Source organism: Arachis hypogaea, chromosome 16, assembly GCF_003086295.3.
Source record: "Arachis hypogaea cultivar Tifrunner chromosome 16, arahy.Tifrunner.gnm2.J5K5, whole genome shotgun sequence".
Taxonomy (NCBI): domain Eukaryota; kingdom Viridiplantae; phylum Streptophyta; class Magnoliopsida; order Fabales; family Fabaceae; genus Arachis; species Arachis hypogaea.
Genome location: NC_092051.1, coordinates 20,895,033 through 20,908,886, shown reverse-complemented (window position 1 = coordinate 20,908,886; position 13,854 = coordinate 20,895,033). Strand labels below are relative to the sequence as shown.

At 30.7% G+C, this 13,854-nt stretch overlaps 1 protein-coding gene across 1 annotated transcript; it reads left to right on the top strand.

Annotated features, from left to right (window-relative positions):
- The first annotated feature begins 3,418 nt into the window (after positions 1 to 3,418).
- LOC112756823 (uncharacterized mitochondrial protein AtMg00810-like) lies at positions 3,419 to 3,955 on the top strand. Its single transcript, XM_025805440.1, has one exon. The coding sequence runs from the start codon at positions 3,419 to 3,421 to the stop codon at positions 3,953 to 3,955; it is 537 nt and encodes a 178-aa protein (XP_025661225.1).
- Positions 3,956 to 13,854: the final 9,899 nt, after the last annotated feature.

Sequence of the window (13,854 nt, the reverse complement as noted above, 5' to 3'; positions counted from 1 at the left end):
GGCTGAAATCAAAGGTGAAGCAACTCAAAACACAGATCAAAGGCATCAAGCTATAAGGTTCTGTAACGGAGTACATGTCTAAGCTTAAGAAGGTAACAAATGCTCTCTTTGCCCTAGGTGCACCTCTTTCAAGTGAGGAATTTGTAGAAGCTGTGACTCAAGGTTTGAATGAGGATTATAGTGCTTTTATAACCATGATTAATGCTAGAGCTGATGAAATAAATGAGTGAAGTAGAATCGCTACTAGTGGGTCATGAAGAATTAGTAGAGCGTTTTAAAAGGACTGTTTTAGGGACAATGCAAGTAAATTTAGCACAAAATGTAGATTTAAGGTCACAAAGTCAGCAACCTAGCTATCAAATGTATCAACCTAATTTTCAACAGCAGCAACAACAATTTCAAGGTAGAGGTCAGAATTTTAGAGGAAGATTTCGGGGAAGAGGTGGTTTTAGAGGTGGCAGATCAGGTTTCTATGGTAACTCCAGACCACAGTGTCAACTCTGCAATCGATTTGGGCACACTGTGTGGGAATGCTTCCACCGCTTCAATCACAATTTTCAGAATCCGCATCAGACTACTGGCAATGCACCAGCACCACCTCCTTTTTCCTTCCACCAGCCACAACAAGACTAACAAGCTTAAGCTCTCTTAGCCACTATACCTGCAGCAACACCTCTCGCTGACAAAGCCTGGTACCTGGACACCGGAGCTTCACATCATTTAACCTTTGATGCAAACAACTTGATTGCAGGCTCAGAGTATGCAGGAACAGATCAAATACTAACAGGTAATGGCCAAGGTATGAGTATAAATAGTATTGGCAAAACTATACTGTTCAATGAGTCCAACCCTCACTACTTTAAACTATTAAATCTGCTTCATGTACCTTCCATCACCAAAAATCTAATAAGTGTTTGCTCTTGACAATCATGTGTTTTTTGAATTCCATCCTGTTGATTGTTTTGTAAAATGTCAGGAGACCAAGAAAATTCTATTAAAGGGGTCTCTTAGAGGAGGGTTATACCATTTTGAGCATGTTGGAGTGCTTGCACGAGCAGCACCGTCAAGCAATACATCAAGCAATTCGGGGTCTAAGAACCCTCATCTATCATCCACTCATAGAGTCTGTAACTTCAGTTCTTTTACATCTAGTTTCACAGTAGCAAGTAACACTAATAATGTAGGCACTGTCTGTAATGCTAAGTCAGTGTATGAGTTTGATATGTGGCACAAGAGGTTAGGTCATCCAAGTGCACGAATTGTTGAAAAAGTATTACAAAGTTGTAATGTTGGCTATATGAATAAAAGCAAATTTTTACCTAAAGACTACTTGTGTAATGCGTGCTGCCAAGGCAAGCTCCATAATCTTCCTTTTTCTGATTCTCAAACAGTCTATAGCCACCTTCTAGAGTTAATCTTTTCAGATATATGGGTCCTTCTCCTATTACTGGTGTTTCAGGATTTCGATACTACATTCTTTTTATTGATGCCAAAACCAGATATACCTGTTTGTATCTTCTTCAAAACAAGAGCCAAGTCTTGCAAGCATTTGTCCAATACAAGTTGTTGATTGAAAACAAAACTGGGCATAAGATTAAAACACTTCAAACTGACAATAGCAAAGAGTATACCTCACAAGTTTTTACCAAATTTCTGATTGAGAATGGGATTGCACATAGACTTAGCTGCCCATACACACATGAATAGAATGGAAAAGCCGAGAGGAAACATCGGCATGTCATTGAAACTGCTCTAATCCTTCTTTCTCAAGCATCCATGCCTCTAAAATTCTGCGATAAAGCCTGCCTCACTGCAACTCACCTCATTAACTTGCTGCCCTCTGCCACCACACAATACATATCACCCTATGAACTCTTGAACAATAGAGCTCTAGACTATAGGTTCCTTAAAATCTTTGGATGCTCATGCTTTTCTCAGCTCCGTCCTTACCAACCACACAAATTTGACTTTAAGACTCACAAGTGTCTGTTTTTGGGTTACTCACCACACCACAAAGGATACAAGTGCCTTTGTCCATCTGAAAAACTCTATGTTGCAAGGCATGTAATCTTTAACGAATCTGAATTTTCTTATCGGTTGCTATTTTTTAATAAGGACTCAAATCTAAAGGCATCAGTTCCTCATACAACCAAACTTATCACTATTCCTATTTATGTGCGCCATCCACCAGTACCTCTCGAAATTCCTCATGAGTCACCCCCTAGTACACCACCACCCACAACACTAATACCCTCAACAGATTCTCCAACCACAGCAATACCCTCATCAAGTTCCCGTGAGTCTTCACCTCTTCAATCTAATTCGTCCACTCATCAAGGGAGAGTTCCAGAGTCAGCCACTGTTATATTCTCCTCCTCCAATTCCAGTTCCATCCGAGCCAACCTCAACCTCTCCACCAACCATAATTGAGTCATTTGCTAGTCCTAATTTGTACTGATTCTTGCCCATTCACTGTTGACACTTGTATCTCTAACTCTACTTTTGAGTTTCCCTTAAGTAATGCAGGGTTAACTGAACAATCATCACGTGTTGTTCCTGCGTCTGAAGCAAAGGTTGGGCGCACTCATCCTATGATAACTAGAAGTCAGGCGGGTATTTTCAAGCCCAAAATATACTCTTCCCAGCTTTGCTCTTCCTCAGTTGATCTCACACAAGTGGAGCCCTCTTCAGTTGCTTAGGATTTTACCTCACCACAGTGGAAGGCAACTATAGATGAAGAGTATGCTGCCCTAATGAAGTGCAAAACTTGGAAGTTTGTAGACCCCTCAACAGCAGCAGACCCAATTGGATGTCGATGGATATTCCGCATTAAAAGACAACCAGATGGAAGTATCCAGAAGTACAAGGCGCGGCTGGTGGCGAAAGGCTTTCATCAAAGGGAAGGCTTTGATTACGGGGAAGTATTCAGTCCGGTGGCTAAACCTGCGACAGTCCGTGCTATCTTGGCATTTGCTTTGTCGAGACAGTGGCGAATTCGTCAGTTTGACTTTAACAATGCCTTTCTTAACGGTGATTTGTCTGAAAATGTCTATATGGTGCAACCTGACGGCTACAATTTTGGCACTAATTTAGTGTGTATGCTAGAGAAAGCGCTATACGGCCTCAAGCAGGCTCCACGTGCATGGTTCCTCAAGCTGAAGAGTACCCTTGAGAGTTTGGGGTTTATCAGTACTACCTCTGACCCCTGCTTGTTTGTCAAGCATAGTTCCCTCTCCATTATCTATCTTTTGGCGTATGTCGATGATATTCTAGTGACCGGCACTGCTGCAAGTGAGGTAAACAAGTTTATTACTGATTTGAATGAGGTCTTTACGCTCAAGGACTTGGGAGAAATGAGCTTTTTTTTTTGGGTATTGAGGATGAGAGAACAGCCGCTGGTTCCTTAGTGCTGAAACAAATGAAGCATGTGAAGGACTTGCTCAAGAGGGCTGATATGGCTGATGCTCGTGCTATGCCTACCCCTATGATGAGTGGTCTTCGGCTTGACGCTTCAAGAGCAGTGTTTGATAGGCCAACTCTGTATCGATCAGTGGTTGGTGGCTTACAATACGCCACCATAACGAGGCCAGACATTGCATACGCTGTGAACAAAGTCTCGCAGTTTCTGCATTCTCCCTTAGAACAACATTGGAAAGCGGTGAAGCGCATCCTGCGCTATCTGGCAGGCACGACAAACATGGGACTTGAGTTCCATAAGAGTGAGGACTTCAGGATTTTAGCATTTTGTGACTCGGATTGGGCCGCTGATCCCGTTTATCGCAAATCTACTACAGGTTACTGTGTGTTCCTAGGATCGAACATCATCTCTTGGTCTAGCCGAAAACAAGTCTCAGTGTCCAGGTCCAACACTGAAGCGGAGTTTAGGGCGGTAGCTGATGCTATGACGGATACTATGTGGTTGCAGAAATTGATTTCTGAAATGCACCTTCCTTAAGGCCCAGCACCTACACTATACTGTGACAATCAGAGTACCGTACTAATGAGTAGAAATCTAATACTTCATAGCAGGTCAAAGCACTTTGAAATTGACCTGCATTTTGTTCGGGATAGAGTTGTTCAACAGCAGGCATATGTTGTGCATATTCCCTCCTTTGATCAAGTTGCCGATGTCCTTACAAAACCTCTATCTCATGATTCATTTATACGTCTCAGGTCCAAACTGAGATTGGTTTCACAACCTTCCTCAGTTTGAGGGGGGATGTTAGGGATAAATAGTAATTGAGCCAATAAGTTGAGCTGGCAGACTTAGTTAGCCAGTTATGAGAACCGTTAGTGGTTGTTAGTAGTTACTATAAGAGCTACTATATAAGACTAAGAGTTAATGTAATAATCAGCTAATGAAATCATTTTCTCTGATTCACACTCTATGAAAAGAGTTCTCTCTCTCTCTCCCCCCGCTGGTGTTTAACATTCTCTTCTCTGAAGAGTTCTGATACCTCACACTGAGCCTGTGAGCTGGTGAGTATGTGCAAAGGAAGAAAGAAAAATAGTGGAAGAGAAAAATGAGAGTCTATAAAAAGTTCAATAAAGTTTTACATCTAAGTAATTTTACCAACTAAGTCCAACCAATTCTTTTAGATTCACATGTTGCTTCTTCTTTCAAATTCATGCAAATGCATTCTTCTTCATTCATGATGTTACATTTTCTTCTACTCCTTTTCCATTATTTTTTAATTTTGTTACTGTCCTCATCAATAGCACCTCCTCCTCCTCCCCCTCCTTCTTTTTTTATTAGAATTTCTTCTCTTTCCTTTTTATCATTCTCCTACATCATCATCATCATGATCATCATCGTTATCGCCATTGTTTTCTTCTAATAGGTATCGTCGTTATTGTTATCGTTATCATTGAATTTTTGTCATATTGATGACATTGTTTGATCCAAAATTGATTTGGATGTATTTTTGTTCAAAATTGATTTGGTCTGTGCTTGTTTTAAACGATTTTGTTTGTATATAATCATTAAGTAATTTCGGTTCATTTGAAATTTAATTTTCGGTTCATTCTGGATATAATTTCGATTTATTTCTGAGTGAATTTCTGATCATTCAATTTTGTTTGTGTACTTGTTTTAGAATACAATCATTAAGTAATTTCGGTTTATTCTAAATTTAAATAAGGTGCACTTGGTCTGTACTTGTTTTGAAACGAGTTTGTTTGTGTATCGTTATTATTAAGTAATTTCGGTTCATTCGGAATTTAATTTTTGGTTCATTTTGGATGTAATTTCTGTTCATTTCTGAGTGAATTAATGTGCATTTTGGTTTCATTATTCTGCACAATTCAAAACTCTTCATCCTCACATCCTTCTTGAGAGGAATAAAATCAAGAAAAAGAGAAAAAAAATCAAACAAAAATGAAGAAACAAAAATAAAAAATTCCTCAAAACTTCTCATCATATTCTTCTTCTTCTTGTCTTGTTCATCTTCTCCTTCTTGCTTTTTCTTCTCATAATTCTTGTTTTATCCTCTTAACAATAATAAAAACATGAAAAAAATCAAACAAAGAAAAAGAAACACATAATGCTGCAAAATCACTTGATGAATTTGGATGTCTTTTTGTTCATGATTCTATTTTATTTGTGTGCTTGTTTTCGAATGCAATCATTAAGTAATTTCGATTCATTCTGAATTTAAATAAGGTGCACTTGGTCTATGCTTGTTTTGAAACGAGTTTGTTTGTGTATTGTCATCATTAAGTAATTTCGATTCATTCGAAATTTAATTTCGGTTCATTCTAGATGTAATTTCGGTTCATTTCTGACTAAATTAAAATGCATTTGGTCTCGTTATTCTTCACAATTTAAAACACATAATGCTGTAAAATTACCAAGAAGATGAGGAAGAAAAGAAAAAAATGCAATAATAACAACAACAACAAAAGAATGACGATGAGGATAAAACACGCAAAGAAGAAGGAGGAGGAGAAGGAGGATGAGGAAGAACGCAAAGAAGAAGAAAAAGACGACGACGATCAGGGACGGACCTATACTAAAAGAAGAGGGGGCATTTGCCCCCACAATTTTCTTTTTTAAAAAAACTATATATATACCACTTGTTATATATATTATTGTTTGTCCAAAAGTAAAATATAAATATTTTTTTTTGTGTTTTATGTTAAAAAATATTTTGTTAAACTTAACACATAATAATAATTATATTATTAAATTTGATTTAATATAAAAAATAAATAAACTAAAAAAATGATAATTAACTTCATTATATTAGTTAATTAATTAATAATAAAATTAAAACTTAATTTTCTAATTAAATATAACTTAAATTATTAGTAATTTTTTAAAAATTATTTAAAATAAAAAATATTATCTATATGTTAATATATTGTAATTACTTTGGTTAAAAAATTATTTATACCATAAAGACTATAATAAATAAATTTGACAATTAAATATGAGATAATAAAAAATAAATAAAATAATTGTTTAAGAATATATATAGAAAAATAATATTTATTCATGTTAAAAATAAAATAAAAAAGTCATTATAAATTTTTTTTTTTGTTATTTTAAATATTATACTGCGTGTATGAAATCATAATTTTATTATTTTAAATATTATAATAAGTGATTATGTATAGATTTCTAGTTCTTATTAATATGTATAGATAGTTCTAATTTAAAAATTTAAATATATCTAAACCAATTTAAATTGGTCAAGTGATTAGCTTAGTCGTCTATTTAAATAATTATTGGGAGTTCGAATTCCGTCTCGTATGTGTAGCAACTCATTGCCAGTCCAATTGCAGACTCTTAAATGGAACTCAAATTCACGACGAATTAATCCTTAACTTATTGGTATCGTGGGAGGCCAAAAAAAAATATCTATACCTAAAATATATTATATTTTTGTCCCATTGCTAAATTTTTCTGGGTCCATCACTTACGACGATAACGTACCTGTGCGTATAATCACGCTCTTTTATTGAGAATAGTTTTTGTTGGTGTTGAGTCTATTTATTGAGTCTACTTAGTTAAACTTAAATGATAATAATATTTGAATATATAATAGATCTATAAAAAATTTTATTCTAACTAACTATATATATACAGGTTGTATAGTTAGTTAGAATAACAATTAATTATTATGAATGAGTGATTATTAATTGATTTGTATGTGTTAGTTGTGATAGTGTTATGATTCTAAAAAATATGTGAATTAAGTTAAATACTTGCATAATTTAAATGACATTTTAAATTTTATATTATATTATAATTATATTTTAATATATTTATTTATATTTTAAATATTATTTTATTATAAACCAATTATTTTAATTAAATTATAGTTAAATCGGTTGAACTAATAAATTAGTAAATTAATAGTTAAAAAGGTTGATTTGGTTTTCAGAACTTTGGGTTGTACCGTTGTACTAAGTACTAATTAGAGTAAGATGAATAATCTAATTAGGATAAATAAATGATAAATAAATAATCTAACCATATATATCGGTCATGCTAATAGAGTTGCTATAATGGGTAACTAATTAATGAGCTCCAACAAACGATGTAATTAAGGACGTAATGTTTACGGTATCTTTCAATCCAGCAGGTCAAGGATTAATCTGTCGCGCCATACTGAGTTTGGGATTTGAACTCCCAACACTTGTTTAAACGGACTAATTAATTAATTACTAGACCAACTCAACTTAGTTTCCAAAAATTTTTTAGTTAGATTCTTTAATCATTAACAAATTGTAATCATTAAATTAGTTCATAATTTTTTATTTTAATAGAAAAACCAATTTTTATATTAAATTTTAGTAAAGAGTTAGATAAATCAATCCTATTGTTATTTCAATCTTTTATACAGATGAATAATCTAATGTAAAAACCAATTTTCTTAATAAAATAAAAATTTAAAGATTGATTTAGTTATTAAAATTTATTAGGAATTAAAATGTCCAACTAAAAGTTTAGTAGGAATTTATTTGTGGTATATATTATTAGTCTTTAATTTATTCTTTCTTACTATTTTATTTTACTTTATTTTATTTTGGAAGAAATTAGGAAGTAGCTGACAACTTGACATTCTAAAAGTTGTTGCAAAGTTAATAACCATTTATGATTTTAACACATTAATTTTATTTCTATTCCATAACTATTGCGCTTCATTCAATTGTTCATGTTCCGCTGAATAAAGGCCTATTTATTGCTTGCTGAATCTTAATTTTAACGAGACGAAAACACTCCTTTAATTAAGATTCAGAAATGAAATCCTTGTCTATAAAATGATAAATGTTTTTCCAATAGCATCCCGGGAATTTTTAACCAATATATATTTTGTTAAGATGTGTCCCTAAGAACACATTTTAAAGATATTATACAAAGAAATAATTCATTAAAAGTTATTGAAAAAATAAATATTTTCACAATACATTGAATGTATAAAAAGTTTAAAAAGTTTCTATTACTATCCACTTCACTTAAAGTGTGTCCTAACTAAATCATATATAAATGTAGTCAGATTTTACCACCCAACGCAGAAATATTCTATACTTAACCTATCCTCCGTTTTTTCCTTTTTAAAAAAAATATTCTAATCGACACAACCAGTTAGAAATATTATACGTAAAGTCTAGTTGTTGTAGATAGATATAAAACGATAATACTGTAGAGACAAAAAAAAAAGTCAGAATATATTTTATTTAATATTTATTAATTATCGTAATAATAAATAAATATTAAATAAAATAAATTTTAATTATTTTTTATTATTTTTTTAATTATTAAATATTTTTTATATAAAATTATTGATTTATCAATTTTATCCAATTCCATGGTTATATATATATATATTGGAATCAGAGGCGGAGCTTTTATTAGACAAGAGAGTTTATAGTCTTACAAAATTTTTTTAAAAAAATTAATAATTCTTTTATAAAAAAAAAAGTTAGCACATTTGAATAAATTAGTATATTCTTAACTCACCTACATGTGTTCAATACTTATCTGAATCATTTTCTCTATTTTTTTATTTGTTATATAGTGTGTTTAAAATGAAATAAAAAGACACCCGTTGATTGTCTCTCTCATGTGTCATAAAGTGAAGCCATTCTCATATATATATTTTTATGTATTATTTTATTTTTAAAACAATAAAAACTGTAATATAACTAATAGTAATATTAATTGCTAATAAAGAGTCATCATTTTATTTTTAAATTAACATTGCAAGCTACATGTCATTGCAGTATTAGCATTGTTTATATTAATGAATTTCGGTATTTTATTTTGTTGAAAAATTAAGTTTTTATTTTATTAGAGTAAATTTTTTGATTGTACAAAAAATAATGTTGAATTTGAAAAACTTATATAATCAAATATTATTAAAATATTAACTAAAAATTATTAAATTATTATTTGCTTCTAATTGTTTGTTTGATGTGTTTGTTAGTGTGCGGGAAGAAGAAATTAATTTAGTTTTGTGCAAAATTAATTTAAACATAAAGTGGCTGAACTTTGAGATTGAGACAATCTCAAATCACAAGCCCATTCTGATAAAACAAAAGAATAAAGGAAATGACCTAAGGATTTCTAGCATGTTTCAGTCACTTTGGTAACTTGAAGTTGAAAATTTAAATTGGTTGAATCACATTAAAAGATCCATACGTTACTCTATGCATTGGTTACTAGAGCTCAAATTCCAATTTAGTTAAATGCATGATAGATAACCGAAACTTAAAATTAAATTGAGTTTAATAGTGTATTGAAAGATTTGTCTCTTCTCTCTCCTCTCTCTCTTTGCATTTGGTTATGTCAATCAGAGAAAAGAAGATTGAAGAAGTTATCAGAAGAAAAAGGAGTCACAGTGAAGCCTATGAAAGAAAGGCTATGAAAAAAGATATGAAGAAAGGTAAAGCAAGATCTTTGCCATTGAAGACATGATTTGAAGAAGGACTTTAAGATTTTTGAAGCAAAAAATAGAAGCAATTCGCCTTTGTCAGAGAAGAAGATCTCAGTTGTAAAAGTTCATTTCCATTTTTGTTCATCAAAGAAAGAAGATAGCCTTTGGAGCTACGCATAGGAAGAAGCAAAAATAGAAGGAAAGAAGCGGCTCTGGGTCAGAAGATCATCAAGGGTCTGAATCCTTTCTTGGAGCCAAAGACAAGATCAAGGATTCAGATTGAATGTGCTTATTGAAAATGATTGAGAGAGGTACATGCATGTTGATTTTTGGTTTTCCGTCTCTCTTCTCTTTGTCCAAATCGCTGCTGTTTGGTTGGACAAGAAGTTGCTTGGTTGAACCGGTTTCAACTTTGGAAGCTTCCCCTTCTATATTAAGGGTGAACGGCCAAGGGTTGAGATCAAGGAGAGAAAGTGTAAAGTACAGAGTTCTCATAGCTACCCGAGCTTCGTGAGTTCTTCTCCTTCAAAGGTGTTCATTTTGTTTTCTTTTTCTTAGTATTGTCTGTCTGAGTCTCATGGTGAAAAAGGCAAACATGGTGAGGTTTGTAAGAAAAAGTCAGTGAGAGAAAAAAGACAGTGATCAATATTAGAGAAAAAGTCATAGATGTCTCTGTGTTTCTTTGTACATCTGTATGTTGTGTTTCATGATCCTGTGTGATTCCTTACAAGTTGGGTTAGCACTTTGCGGTTGAAAGCTAGGTTTTGAGTCCTAGTCAAATTCAGATTGGGTGTAGAATCTAGATTGTCCCAGATAGGAATGGGTAGTTCCTAGGGAGAAATTAGTGTTTGTAATCTTGAAAAAGAAATAGTGAAATTCCATCATTATTGTGATGGAGACTGGATGTAGGTCACATTGCACCTAGTGGCTGAATAAGGATATATCTAGTGTTAATTCTTCTTCCCTACTCCTTTCTCTGTTTATGTTTATCAGGAGACAAAAACAAAAATATCTTTCAACTCAATACGAGACAAAATAAAAGTGTCTCTCAACTCAACATGGGACAAAAGGCAGAAATATCTCCTGAAGTTCCTTTAAAAGTCAGAAATTAATACTCAGCGAAAAGGAGCTAAGATTCAACCTCCTACTCTTAGCCACTGAGTACCATCAAATAATAATAAAGGTAATTAGTTTTGAGTTTTTTTAAAAGCCAGATATTGTCAAAGGTAAAAATTTATCTTTTAAAATATCACAACTTAATTTATATACTGTAGTTGTTTTGTATAATTTAAATAAAAAATTAGCTTTTTTTAAAATTAGTTTTTAGATTAAAAAATTCATTTTTTAAATAAAAAATAAGTTTTTATGTGCAAAAAATATATTTTTTCTACAAAAACTGATTATTTTTAAAAATAAATTTTTATATTTAAAATTAATTTATTAATTTCATAAACGATTAATAATTAATTTTATTATTTAAAATCAATTTAGTTATTAACTTAAACTAAATTTTTATTTAACCAAAATTAAATTAATTTTTTTGTTAACCTTAACTAGCTATGTGCAGTCCTATATATTAATAACAATTTGAAACATAATTATATTTATAAATTTCGTTTTAGTATAAATAATATTATAATATATAATTTTTATTTTTGATCCCTCCGCCACTGATTGGAATTGTCAAATGGTAAATAAATAAACTAGTTTAGCTGCACACACGAAATTTCGTAAAGAGTACACTTCTCTAACAACTAAAATTTTGTTTTCAATGAAGAAATCCGAGATTCGAGATTAGAAGCTTACTCAACTTAAATATGATTTAAATTATGATCATGATCTCATATATATGTTTATTATCTCCATGTCACATGGATGGCCGTGAGAGCACATCTTCAAAGGACGCTCTCTTCAAATTAATATAATCAGAGATAACAAAGAGGAGCCTTCTCTCTCCGTTGACTACATAGCTTCTTAGTTCTTACTTCAATTTCGATGTCTCAAAGTCCAAACCTTAGGTAGGTATCCTTGGAGATTCACTTTTTCTTATATGTTACATCACCTTCTATACTTTATACATAACATTAAAAACAAAAACAATGTAGCTTCTCATTCCAAAAATCAAAGTTATCAATAGCTATCCCCACTGGAGGACAAGTTGGTCGATTGTACATATGGTTATATAAGACAAAAAAAAAATTGTTATTGATACACTACTAAAAATTAATTATTGTATTTTTTATATAAATATATATATTATTTTATATATTTTTAATATATATTTTATATTTTAGTATATATTTTATACAAATAATTAATTTATTTATGTATACACAGAATATTAATTAGTACCCGCATAATGTCTTGTATATTGGATTTTTATATATTATATATAATATAAAAATATTATTTATATATTAAAATTAATCAATATATATTTATATATAAATATATATATATATATATATATATATATAATTTAACTTATTTTTAATATATATTTTAATATATTTTATACTAATAACTATTTTTGATATACACATAATAATAATAATAATAATAATAATAATAATAATAATAATAATATACGTAGGATGCCAAAATGTACAAACTAAAGATTTTGTTTTATTATATTTTTAGTTCAGTCGGTACATAACTACATATCGCTCACAATTTGGATATTGCTTCCCAAAAAAGATGAAGGAATATAGCGAAATATATTTCTCTATATACTATGAATAAATAAAGAAGGCACCAACTCTAACAAAAATATTAAAAATATCTTCATTTTAAAAGCATAATTTATATAAAAAGTAGTTATTTAAAAAGAATAATAATGTATTTAGATAAAGATAACAATTTTATAATATGACAAAATCAAATTCTATAATTTATTATTTAATAATAAAAATATTTTTAGAATTATAAAATCTTAATTAAAATATCTACTAATAAATATACATTTTCATTTCAGCTTAACTACTCTCTAGTTTTTACCATTGTAGAATTATATGTATAATTTATTTAATTTAGAATAATGTTACGGATTCAAACTTTTTTATAAATTAAATTTAATTAAATTAAATAATAAAATTTAAAGTAATATTACTCATAACTGATAATTTTTATTGATGTTAGATCAACTAAATTAAACTTTATTAACAAAAACACTTGAATATGTAACATTATTTTTTAATTTATAGTTTGAAAATGAAGTGAAGCCATAAAAAATTGTACTTGAGGACTACTACATAGCAGTATATGGATAACATGATACATACATAGATCACGTTGTATTCACTTAAATCTGAAGTATATATAGGTTATAAAGTGAATAGTAGCGAAGGCAACCCTAGCTAGCTCTCCTTCAATTGAGTGCTCGCTTTAATTTATCGGAATGATTATTTTCTGTAAAAGTACAGATAGATAGGTTATTTATTTGCATGTTGTGATTGTTTGTTTTTTAAACCCACTCATCAATATTATGTCAGAATTCAAAAACTCAATAACTTTATCCTAGCTAGCTCTAGTGATAGTTATTGAATGAAATACACAATATATCAACGATTATATTTATAAAATTAAACATCTAAACATAGTAATTTTTTTTTTAAAAAAAAAAGAAAAAGAGAATTGAAGAAGGTGTGCGGTTGGAAGGGAAATAAATAATAATGGAGGAAGTGAAGTGTATGGTGGCAGATGAAGACATTGAATTAGAAATGCAATAAAAAGGGGAGAGTGTGTTTTCAGTTGGGTAGGTTTCGTTTTTATAATGCCTTCAATAACTTCTACCTTACTTGTTCATACTACAAACTTGGGAGCCAGCCAGCTATTCAAATAATTAAAAGCTTTCTTTGTTTCAATGTTTGTGCAAATTAAATGAATAATAATAATAATAATCTCGAACGTAACAACATGACTGCAGGCACATATATACATTATATATATAGATGATAGATGATGAGTACAT